This window comes from Athene noctua, chromosome 7 (genome assembly GCF_965140245.1).
Source record: "Athene noctua chromosome 7, bAthNoc1.hap1.1, whole genome shotgun sequence".
NCBI lineage: Eukaryota > Metazoa > Chordata > Aves > Strigiformes > Strigidae > Athene > Athene noctua.
The window spans coordinates 25,072,878-25,083,785 of record NC_134043.1 but is presented as its reverse complement, the minus strand read 5'-3'; the positions used below and the strand labels follow the sequence as shown (position 1 = coordinate 25,083,785).

Here is a 10,908-nt window from a genome sequence, read left to right as displayed (position 1 = left end):
CAATCCATATGCTGCTGTGTTTGAGATTCTATGACTAAAACAGCACTGGTAATAGAGCAATGGTCATTACTGAACAGTATTTGCACAGTGTCAAGGCTTTCTCTTTCTCATGCTCTGCTCCCTTAGCGAGTAAGCAGGGGGTGGGCAAGAAGCTGGGAGGGGAAACAGCCAGGACAGCAGACCCGAACTGGCCAAAGGGATATTCCATACCATATAACATCATGCACAGCAATAAAACTGGAGTAGCAGAATAAGAAAGTGGGAAGGGTTTGTGTTCCAGGGTAGACAATTGCTCAAAGACTGGCTGGGCATTGGTCTGCTTGTGGGAGGTGGTGAGTTACTTCCCTTGCATTATTTTTTTTCCTTTCCTTCACTTACTAAACTCAACCAATGAGGTTTCTTTCTTTTACTCTTCCTAGTCTGTCCCCCATCCCGCTGGGGGGGTGGGGGGTGAGCTGGAGGCTGTGTCCGTGTTTATGTGCTGACGAGGGTCAACCCACCATGACTGGAAAAAACCCAACATTTATAGACTGTGTTACAATGGATTGTTACATACAGTAAGTTGCAGGGTCAGCTGATGGTATACAGTTCTGCATAGGAATTTCTAATTCAGGGCAGTCTGAAGGACTTTCTTCCACATCTGTGCACATGTTCCCACTTGTGCAGCTGCAGTGGTAAAACTTCTGAGCATGGCACTGACGACCTTGTGAGAGACCGTGCAAACAGAGCAAGTATTCTGTGTTCCTCAGTCCTCTCAGCATGGGGTAAGTGATGACAGGTGTCAGCCAAGAAAAGACACCACATAAGAAAACTGACAAAGCAGAGCACCAAGAGAGAGGGCACTGTTATTGCAGCAATGTAAATTAAAGAAATAGAGTGCTGCTTCTCTCCAAATAACGGTTGCCTACGAGAACGAAGGGGACAGTGAGAGCAGGCTGCTTCTGTGACCGAGGCGGCGACTCTAGTACCTGCCCCGGAGGAAGCACATCCAGCACAGCGTCTCTTCGTATGCGCCTGCTTCACAGGCAGAGGCTCAACACGACAGTGTCGGGAGCCTGCTGCAAACCTTCACACGCCAGTTTGACCCTCACGGTCCTAGGTTTTAGTGTTAAACCGATTTTTTCTGTACATAAGTATCAGAGGGGCCGCAGGAGGACGGGCTTGGCTTCCCCAGTCCCGCCGGCGGAGACGGCCTCCGACGCCCAACCGCTTCGACTTGGCTCGGCGCAGCCCCGGGGCGTACCGTGCCACCAGCCGGACGCGCCGGACTCTGCGGCGCGGCTGGAAGCCGCCGCCCGGGCCAGGGCCAGGGCCAGGGCCAGGGCCAGGGGCAAGCTAGGCCCGGCCCGGCCACCCGCCGCCCCGCACAACGATCCGGCCCGGCCCGGCCCGGCCACTCCCCCCTCCAGCGCGCCCCGCGGCGGCCAGGCGCCGATTGGCTGTAGGGGCCGCGCGGGGCCTGATGGGAGCGCCGCCCCGGCGCCGGGCCCCTCCTTCGGCGGGCGGCGGCGGCGGCGGGATGCGCGGCCCGGCCCGCGGCAGGTACCTGCTGGCCGGGGAGGGGGAGGAGGGGGCCCGGCCCGGCCCCGAGCGACTTCGCGGCGGGGACTGGCTCCGCCGTGGGCTGGGCGGTGGGAGAGGGGCGCGCGGTGCTGCCTGTGACCCGCCTCGGGCCCCGCGTCCCCGGGAGCCGAAGCGGAGCCGGGCGGGCAGCCGGTGCCCCCGCCCTCTCCCCCCTCGCCGCGGGCAGCCGGGCGGCTCCTGGCGAGCGGGGCGGCGGCGGGCCGGGGCGTAGCCTCGGAGGAGGAAGCCAGCGCGTGCGGGGAGGGGGCGGTGGGCGCCTTCCCCGCCCGCCCGGGAGCAGGGCGGGCGGTGGAGCCGTGGGGTTTTCCCGGCTGACCGGGCAGAAAGGCGGGCGTCGGGAGACGAAGCTGACCTCTGCTGCCCTCCTCCCTGCCGATGGGCCCTCGGGCTCGTTCCCTGGAGGCCGCTCTCGCAGGCTTCAAAACAAGGCTGGGCTTCAAAAAAAGCGCCTGACCCACCCACTCCTTGCTCCATCGCTTTGGAGTCTGCGGGGGAACTAATTTGCATTTTTAATTAAGGCTTTGCAAAGCAGAGGACCTCTATAGGATGCTTCCAAACAGAAACAGCTGAAAATGAAGTTAAAATTGAAGAAAATTCAGTATCTTGCTTTAACTGAGAGGTGCTAGGACAGGCTAGCAGTGGGAGGTGGGTGATGCTCCTGGCTTTGTTTTGTTTATTTCCTTGTCCACGGCGCTCGTAGCTGGAGAAACTTTTTATGGTCACAGTGGAAGTATCTGAGGTCAGTAAATTGTGGGAGAATATGAATTTTGGGTGGAAACTTTGTGAGCAGAACTGGAGATTCAATTTGAAAAGTGGAACTTGTGTTCTTTGTAATGGTAAATATGTGAAAATATTTATATAAAATGAAGTCACTAAGTTTACAGAAACCCTCATTTAAAGAGCATTCCCCCTTCAGGGGAAGGGTTTGTATATCTGTATGCAAAGCCTTGATTTCAAGTTTTGAACTCGCTTTTTTCTTTTAAAATGACTTGTTTTAATATTATTCAGTTTTGAATTTCAGCAGTTATTAAAACTTATTTTGGAGACTTTTGATTTTTTTTTTGAGAGCTCTTAATCTCAACAAGCTGGAAGAAACTTGAGACTGACTTGATAAAATGTAATGAGATCATCAAACTATTTTCTCTGGATGAATAGGTTGGTGGATGACTTCTGCAATTGTGCATGATTCATTCCTCTTTCAAAAAAACTTTTTCTGCTCTGCTACTCAGTGTAGTGCTTCTGCTTTGCTTCTTACTAGTTAAATTGCATATTTTTGGGGGAGAGGAGATGCTATCAGGAAATTAATTTTTTTCTGAGAGTCAGATAATAAAATTGGTAGTGGTGTCTTCTTAAGTTTCTACATAAAGTGTTTTTTAACACTTCTGTTGTCTAAGTCTAGGGCTGGGAAATGTTGCAGCTATCTTATTTGTGTATTAAATCAATGTTTGTCAAAATAATTCCAGTTGTAGCACTGCTCAGTGGAAAGGAAAGCTCTGTGCTAAAGAAATGCGGTCTTCAGAAGGAAAAAGTGCTGTGCAATAATTTGATTAGAGCACGGGAAGGAAGGAGACTTGTAGAAGGAAGACTCTTGCCATGAACCACAGGATATTAGTAATAGGTATGTTGAGTGGCAGGTGAGGAGGAAGAAGGAGTTTGAAGCAGTTAAGGACAATTTGTGTTGTCATGTCAAACAGAAGAGAAGGGAGGAAGAGAAGGAAAACATTTGAGGTACTCCACAGAAACCACAGAAAATTCTCCATCTCCTAACTAAGGATTCAGTGACTAAACTGTAGATGTGAATCTAGTGGCCCTAATCCCTTAATACCTCTTTGGGGAAGGGTTTTCTTAGTATTACTGACTTGCATAGCAGCATACGTAAAGCCTATCAGCATCATAGTTCATGTAAAATTACGCGCACAGTGCCACTTGTCAAACCTGTTTCTCTTCCAGGTATTTGCTAGATATTTTAAAAAACATGTAGAGATAGCGCTGTGAATGTGTTACTGACAAAGGTCAGTGTCACCAGTGGCTCATGGATAACCTAATCCCAAAACATCCTCTAACACTTCTACTGCAGAGGTTCTCAAACTATGGCCTGGAGAAAAATGGCACACAAAAAGGCTGTGAGAGCATCTCCACAACTGAGATACCATTGGCCCTAGCAGTAGTGGCAATGCTAGAGAAGCAAACTATATTTTGGAAACATGAACTAAGTTTACAAACTCCTGATTTGCTATTTGACATAACTTTCATATTGTTTTGTAATAAAGATACTATCTGTCTCTGTAGAAATATTTGCAAAGAAATTGTCTGCTTGGGTTTGCAATACCTGTTGTGCAAAAACTTGCCTGTAACTTCAAAGTGAAAGTTGTATAAAATTCTCAGGTTTAGATTGCATGTTTGAAAAATAAAAATACTGCTGCTGTTTTACTGAGTTGCTATAGTAGTGATTACCTTGAGAATTTACTGAAGAGTCCCAGGGGTGGTTGTGCTTTTTCTGTAGCTCACCCCTTTGTGCTAGTAATTTGGCAGCAGCAGAGCTAATTTGTCCATCTGTTCTAGCTTCATTTTGGCGGCATTTCAAATACGGATTTCCTTATCTTTGACTGGTTTTTGAAGTCATAGGGTCTATAGTTCTGGATTTTGAAGTCCCTGGCTTTCTTAAAAGATGAAGAGTTTACTGTAATTGGGTAGTGTATGTGCTAGTGAGCAATGTGTATCCTATGTTAATTTGTTCTGACAACCTCGGACAACTTGGAAACAAAATTGGATTGAGATAAGGTTTCTTCATCTTTTAAATTTTGGCCAAAGGTGATCTAATAAACAAGATGATAATCACTTTTATTTCTGCCTGACTGGTCAGTGCTTTGTTTTAATAAGTTTTACTGTTTCATTCCAGAGTTAAAAAGGTTTGAGCCCTAGTTGGAATTGAACATTAGTTTACTGTTGGGGTTGCTATGAACCGATCCCTTTTTCATTCACTGGGTAAAAACTTGTAAATTAAGTGACTGGAGAGAAATTCTGCCATCCTAAGGTTCAAAGACAATTGATTCCAACTACCTGCTGATGGACAGTTGCTATGTTTTTGTTTCAGGAACTTAGACCCAGATCCTCAAATTGGTGCTGTTTGTGGGTTGCAGGTTTGTGTAGGATGAGGTGACCTACTTTTGCACCTTTGGAATTGCTTTGGGGCCATTTGATGTGTCAGTAACTGCCCTGTGCATTGTGTGCAGGGAAGAACTGCCAATGTAGTACTTTCCTAGAGTAAGTGCAATCTCTGAGTTCAAATAAACAATTTCAGAACTGATCATACAAAGGAAGAACAATAGGGTTATCCAATATGTTCTTGTTGATGAGAGCACGAAAAAGTAGATTTATTGGAAATGAACTTTCTCATGAATAGTAGAATATTAATGCTGGATGCTTGGAGTGACAACTGAAAGGAACATTAAGAGTTATGCTTATGAGCAGCAGAGGAAATAATTGGAAATCAGTTTCTTGAATAGTCTTGCTTAGTAATAAATTTTAAAAATTGTTTTTCTGCTGGAGGATTTTGGTGGCAGTTATTAGCAGTTGTTATGTGCCTCTGTTTTTGAGGACTCTCCTCCGGTTAAATATTTCCAAAGTAAAAATAAATTTGACCACATCAAGGCTGATCAACTGACTTAAATGATGGCCTATGAAGCATTCCTTTAGGTATTGGAATAAATTAATGAATCTTGGACTATGCTATGCTATTGCTCCTAAGTGCCTAATGCTTCACTTCTAGCTGTGAATTCTTGTAGAAGATTGATAGCTCTGCCAACATTTGCCCACATCCACAAGATGGGTGGATTAATTTCAAGATGGAGGGTAAGTAAAATTGGCTAACAACATAATAATCTTTAGTCTTTAAGGTGGGGGTAAGCAGGACATGTTTCTTAATGCCTGTTGGTTGACTGTTAATGCTGGTTGAAAGTTAGTGTGAAACTTTTTCCTCTAGTATGTCACTTAAAAGTCTAGGAGTGAGACATAATGACCAAAAATACTCTGCCAAATCCCTTAACTGTGAAACTCTGCAGTTGTCCTTTATTTCCTTTGCAGTACCAGGCCTGGTACTAGTTTGGTTAACTTACAAAACCAGTTTTAACTCTTTCTGTACATCTAAATAGTTCTGTTGTGCTTCATCACGATAGATACAGCAGCATCTGTGACTTTAAAGATTGGTGGTTATTTTAAGTAAAAATGGATACATTCAGAATATCATTCAGTGTCTGTTTTAACAAATATATTGATAGCTACTTAGACCTGTGCAAGTCAGTTATACCTATATTCTCAGCCTGGAGAAGAGAAGCCTCTTGGGAGACCTTAGAGCAGCCTTCCAGTATGTAAAGGGGGCTACAGGAAAGATGGGGAGGGACTCTTCATCAGGGAGTGTGGTGATAGAACAAATGATAATGGTTTTAAACTGGAAGAGGGTAGACTCAGATTAGATATAAAGAAGAAATTCTTCCCTGTGAGGGTGGTGAGGCCCCCCTGGCACAGGTTGCCCATAGCAGCTGTGGCTGCCCCCTCCCTGGCAGTGTTCAAGGCCAGGTTGGATGGGGCTTTGAGCAACCTGGTCAAGTGGAAGGTGTCCCTGCCCATGGCAGGGGGTTGGAACTAGGTGATCTTTAAGGTCCCTGCCAACTGAAACCATTCTGTGATTCTGTGAAGTCTCTCTTGCTGGTTTTATTGACTTATACATTATTGAATGGTGTACTGACAGGCATGAGGTTTTTGATTACTCTTCTGGCAGGTATGAGTTGTTTGAGTCTAGGTTTACCTTTTCATATTATCAATTGATTTCACAGCCTCCCATACAAAACTCCTTTAAAGGCAAAAGTTTGGGTGAAATGTCAGTTTTGTGTAAAAGAAGAAAACTCACTGTTGTGTTGGTACAGTGTGGGCTATGGTTTTTGAATTTGTGGCCTGAAGGGTGGGGGAAGATAGTGGCTTTATACTTCTCAGAAAAGATTCCTAGAAGGTGGTTTCAAAATTGTTTCTAAGGGGAATTTTACTGGAGATAACTTATTTGCAGTTGCTTATAATTTATTTAGAGCGTATGTCTTTGTGTGGCATGAACAGTAATAAAGCTGAAGTTCTCAGGGCTTTGTGTATATATACTCTTTGTTTTGTCTATTCCTTCCATTCATCAGTTCTCTTGTTTTACTTCACACCCACACATCCGTTGTTGCTGTACATGCTTTATAGGTTTTCATCTGCTGTGGTATAGGAGAGGAGCTTTCAGTTAATAGTAATGCCAATTGTAAAATAGTGATTCATTACAGCCCCTTCTATTTGTCACTATTAAAGTAGGAAAACTTCTTACCTTTTTGTAAAATAGATAATATATTAATCTATTATGGATATATCTTTTTGTTAGGAAACTCTTAACGTACAGTAATCCTCAAAATAATGACTTGTTTAAACAAGATTAACATCTTTGTTCTTTCTCTTATAAGCAGGCAAAGCCTTCCACTGTAGAAGTATTAGAAAAAATTGATAAGGTGTGTATTTGCATTTTGGTGTTTTGATTTTTGTTTGGAAATATGCATCCTTTTTGCTGGCTGTGTATTTCACATTAGATAAAATACTGTCATGGAATTTTAAATTATTTTGACAATTATTGCAGTTGGATGTATTAGATTTTGAGTTTCAGATGGACTGCTACCTTTTTTGCCCTTACTATTAGTCATTTAGAAAAAAAATACCATATAATAGTGAGAAACTACAGTCTAAATATTTATTTAGAGAGCCTGAAATGGGAATGAATGTGAGGTTGGCTTGATTACACAATTTAATTATAACTAATGGTTAAACTCCCATGTAATGGCAAATGTCACTAATGCAAAGTTCCATTCATTGGGCTCATTAGAAAAGCTCCAGTGTATGGTTTTAACTGTATGAGTTGTAACTGTAGTGGTAGTAAGTAAGGTCAGGGGTAGAATAACTGAATAGATGTTTTGGTAATTGTTATTTTTTTTTTTTTTTTTAGCCAGCATTTATGACAGATGTTGGTACTCTATGGGGAAATTAACTTATGAAATATGCTGTTGATATTTTTTTGTTTTCCTTTTAATGAAAGTGTGAGTATTCCTGTTAACCAGGAGTCAAAATGGTAACATAGCGGAACGTTGCTTGATCACGTATTAATATGCCAAAAGCATCATTTGGATGTTTAGAATTTCCCTCTTAATGTGAGGAAAATACTGAAATGAAAGCTCTCCATCTCAGATGTTTACAACAATTTCCTGCATTAGCAGAAAAGTGTTAGAAGCGTTTGAAGTTCCACAGGCACCTGTGGAAAGTTTTAGGATACAAAGTATGGTTCACATCCTGATTTGTGATTTATGTGGTCGTAAAGACTGCCACTCATAACGTATTAGCTTTTTACACTTGTTGTGAATATACTAATGCATTACAAAGAGGAATGTGCTGATTTGTAATATTTCTTCCCAATAGCAATGTGTTACTGCTAATACAGTGCAAGTGGCCCATATCATAACCTTAATAGTGTGATGTATTTATGCCATGGAAGTTATCTTTGGGCAAATATAATTTATCAAAAAGCTGCTTGACTTTTCTACTTAAGTATCAAATAGATATGGCTAATTTTAGCAAATGTTTAAAGACAGCTTAGTAAAATCACTAATAAGGTTGACCCCTATTTATTTACAGGAAATACAGACATTAGAAGAGTTTAGAGAAAAAAACCAGAGGCTACAGAAACTATGGGTTGGAAGGCTGCTTCTCTACTCTTCAGTTCTTTACCTTATCACCTGCTTAATTGTGTATTTTTGGTGTCTTCCTGATGAATGGACAGCAAGGTTGATTATGACACTTCCATTTTTTGCATTTCCATTGATGTGAGTAAATATGACTTTTTTTCCCTAACTGCTGTCTCTTTGATAAAAGGCGATAGAGAATACATCTCATCAGGGGTTTGGGTTTGCTTTTGACAATCCTTGAGTTGTCATAACTTGCTGAATTCTTTTCTTTTAAAATTAATCCTAGTTAGGCAGATACTTTCTTCAGAGGAAATGTCTCATGGGTCTGAGTTTAGTGCGGAACGAAGTCTTACCATGAAAAGATATTAGCATCTAAAGTTACTTGGCTTATCAAAATTATACTAAGGCTGGAGAGAGGCCTGTACCTGAAGAGCAAGGTAATGTAGTATAAGCAGAAAAGCACTATATTGGGTTTTATTTCTACTGCAGTTTGGAAAAGTACCACTACTGTGTGAAAGTGACCTAAGGAATGTTGCTTGTATGTAAAATGCAGCATATAAAAATGGGAAAAAAATACACAGGAATGATTGGAGAAACTTGTGTATTAGGTGACTCTTAACACAGAAAGAAATGACTTGAAAGGTCATCAGCCTAAATATGTTGAGGACTATTTTTACATAATTAGCTGTTTTTCTGGAAAATCATTGACTCTTCTTCAACCAGAAAAGTATCCTAATCTCATTGGATGTGAATAGGAGAAGGTATTGTCTACTTTTTTGTTCCACTGAGCTGATTGGCTGCTTATCCTCACAAGTGGCTTTCGTTTTCTAAGAAAACTGCTTTTCTGAAAAATAACAAAACGGGCTTCCACCTCACTAAACAGCTGCTTCCCTGTGTCCCTTTCCCCCAGACCATCCAGGGGAAGAAGCAACCTACTGAACATCTTTCCTACTGATGAGGACCACAGTGCATTTACTAATCTTCTGAAATGAACACCATAAATACTGTTTGTATTAGTAGAGGATCTTTGAAAACATGACTTGTTAGTGCCCTATCTTAGACTTGAAAGGTGAAGTCAAATGTAAATATTTAAGGCTTTGCAAGTTTGATTAGTGTGGGTCAGCAAAATATAACATGCAGAAACCCCCCCAACTTGAAGGTGCTTTTTGTATGTCATTCTGTGTTATGCGTAATGATTAATATGCTGCTGTTATGGAATCCTGTGGAGAAGATACATGGGCAGCAATATCTTAACTGGAAAGGATTAATATAGAAATTAAAGCTCAAATTAATAGTTGGCAGCAATATGAATGTTCTTAAGGATGAGGATTTGAAAGTCTCTGTTGTTAGCATGCGAGGCTTGCTCATGGTAGCAGGGAAGGGTTTTAGAAGAGGAAGTATTACCAGCCTCCCTTCACTTAGGTGTGTTAGGATTAGTGTAGAAATGGAAACTTTTATTACTGAAGGTGATGGCTTGTAGCGATGTGGTGTGAATTTTCGCATTGGATTTTTATTCTCTAGTTTGTCCTCCAATTCTTGTTTCTTTTTTCTTTTGAAAGGTGGGTTTCTGACTTGGATATTGGTTTACTAACATTTAGAATTAGACTGTTCTCTTATGACTTGCAACTGTTTATCTGATTTTTTCCTTAAGCTATTCCCCTTCAGCTTTTTTTGGCAGATACGATTGTCAAGCAACTGCCAGCTTGTCTTTGTTCTTGGTCAAGAGGTGACTCCATGCTGAATGCCTGGTGCCACCCAGTAGTAACTCTAGAGATTTTCCAGCCCTGATCAAACTGGAATATGTCTGCCTTTTTTCCAGCATGCAGTCAGTCACCAACTTATTTCTGCCTTAGGTCATTCCCTCAGGATCTCAGCAAGTTACTGATGCTGGTAGAGTGAGTTAAATTCTAGGAATATACAACGTCATTAATTTTAAATGTGTAATGAAATATCTGGAAAGTTGAAGAAATATATTACCATGTTAGAAGGATGGTTGTCTTGAAATTATTTTCATTTGAATTAGGTTCTGTTTCATCTTGCATGTTCTGAATTTCAGAGAAATTTGTTTTTATTTTGTAAAGTTGGTCTGAAATAGTCTGCTATTAAACTTTCACCTCACAGTTCTTAAAGAGGAAATGTTTTTTATTTCATGAAGTCCTACCGTATATCTATTAATTTAGAATACAGTTTTAGGTAGAAGACTATAAGCATACAGTAAAAAAGAAATAATGCTTTTGGCTGTGTAACACAGTCTTACAGGGATTGAATTGCCTTAAAAACATTTACTTCTTTTGATACTTTATGAAGAGATACAACTTGCATTTTGTAAGTGGGCAAAGCCATCCATATTCTTAGAGTAGTTATTACAGCACACCTTTGAATGTGTAATAGAGTTAAAATTCTTTCTGTGTTTGACCTGGAACGGGTTACTCTTGCATTCCAGTTGCCTTGTTGAACTTGCCTAACTCAGACTGTGTTGTTAATACTTGACAGCATTTTGAACCGGACAGCCATTATAAATGCAAAAAAATGTTCTTTTAAGTCAAAACTCTATTTGAAATCTTAAAGCCTTTTG

The 10,908-nt window shown here is 41.5% G+C and overlaps 1 protein-coding gene across 10 annotated transcripts in view; it reads left to right on the top strand.

The window, feature by feature from the left end:
* The first annotated feature begins 1,454 nt into the window (after positions 1-1,454).
* The window catches only part of LNPK (lunapark, ER junction formation factor), a 55,000-nt gene continuing 45,546 nt past the window's right edge, over positions 1,455-10,908 (top strand). The window contains exons 1-5 of one of the 10 annotated variants that reach the window (XM_074910159.1): positions 1,502-1,542; positions 3,048-3,202; positions 5,354-5,436; positions 7,068-7,112; positions 8,284-8,471. In XM_074910159.1, the coding sequence (XP_074766260.1) occupies positions 3,178-3,202; positions 5,354-5,436; positions 7,068-7,112; positions 8,284-8,471 (341 nt within the window). In that variant the 5' untranslated portion in view covers positions 1,502-1,542; positions 3,048-3,177. Of the gene's footprint in view, positions 1,543-1,597; positions 2,324-2,343; positions 2,740-3,047; positions 3,203-5,353; positions 5,437-7,067; positions 7,113-8,283; positions 8,472-10,908 lie in introns of those variants that run through there. The other 9 variants (XR_012633905.1, XM_074910160.1, XM_074910158.1 and 6 more) reach the window with 9 other exon arrangements.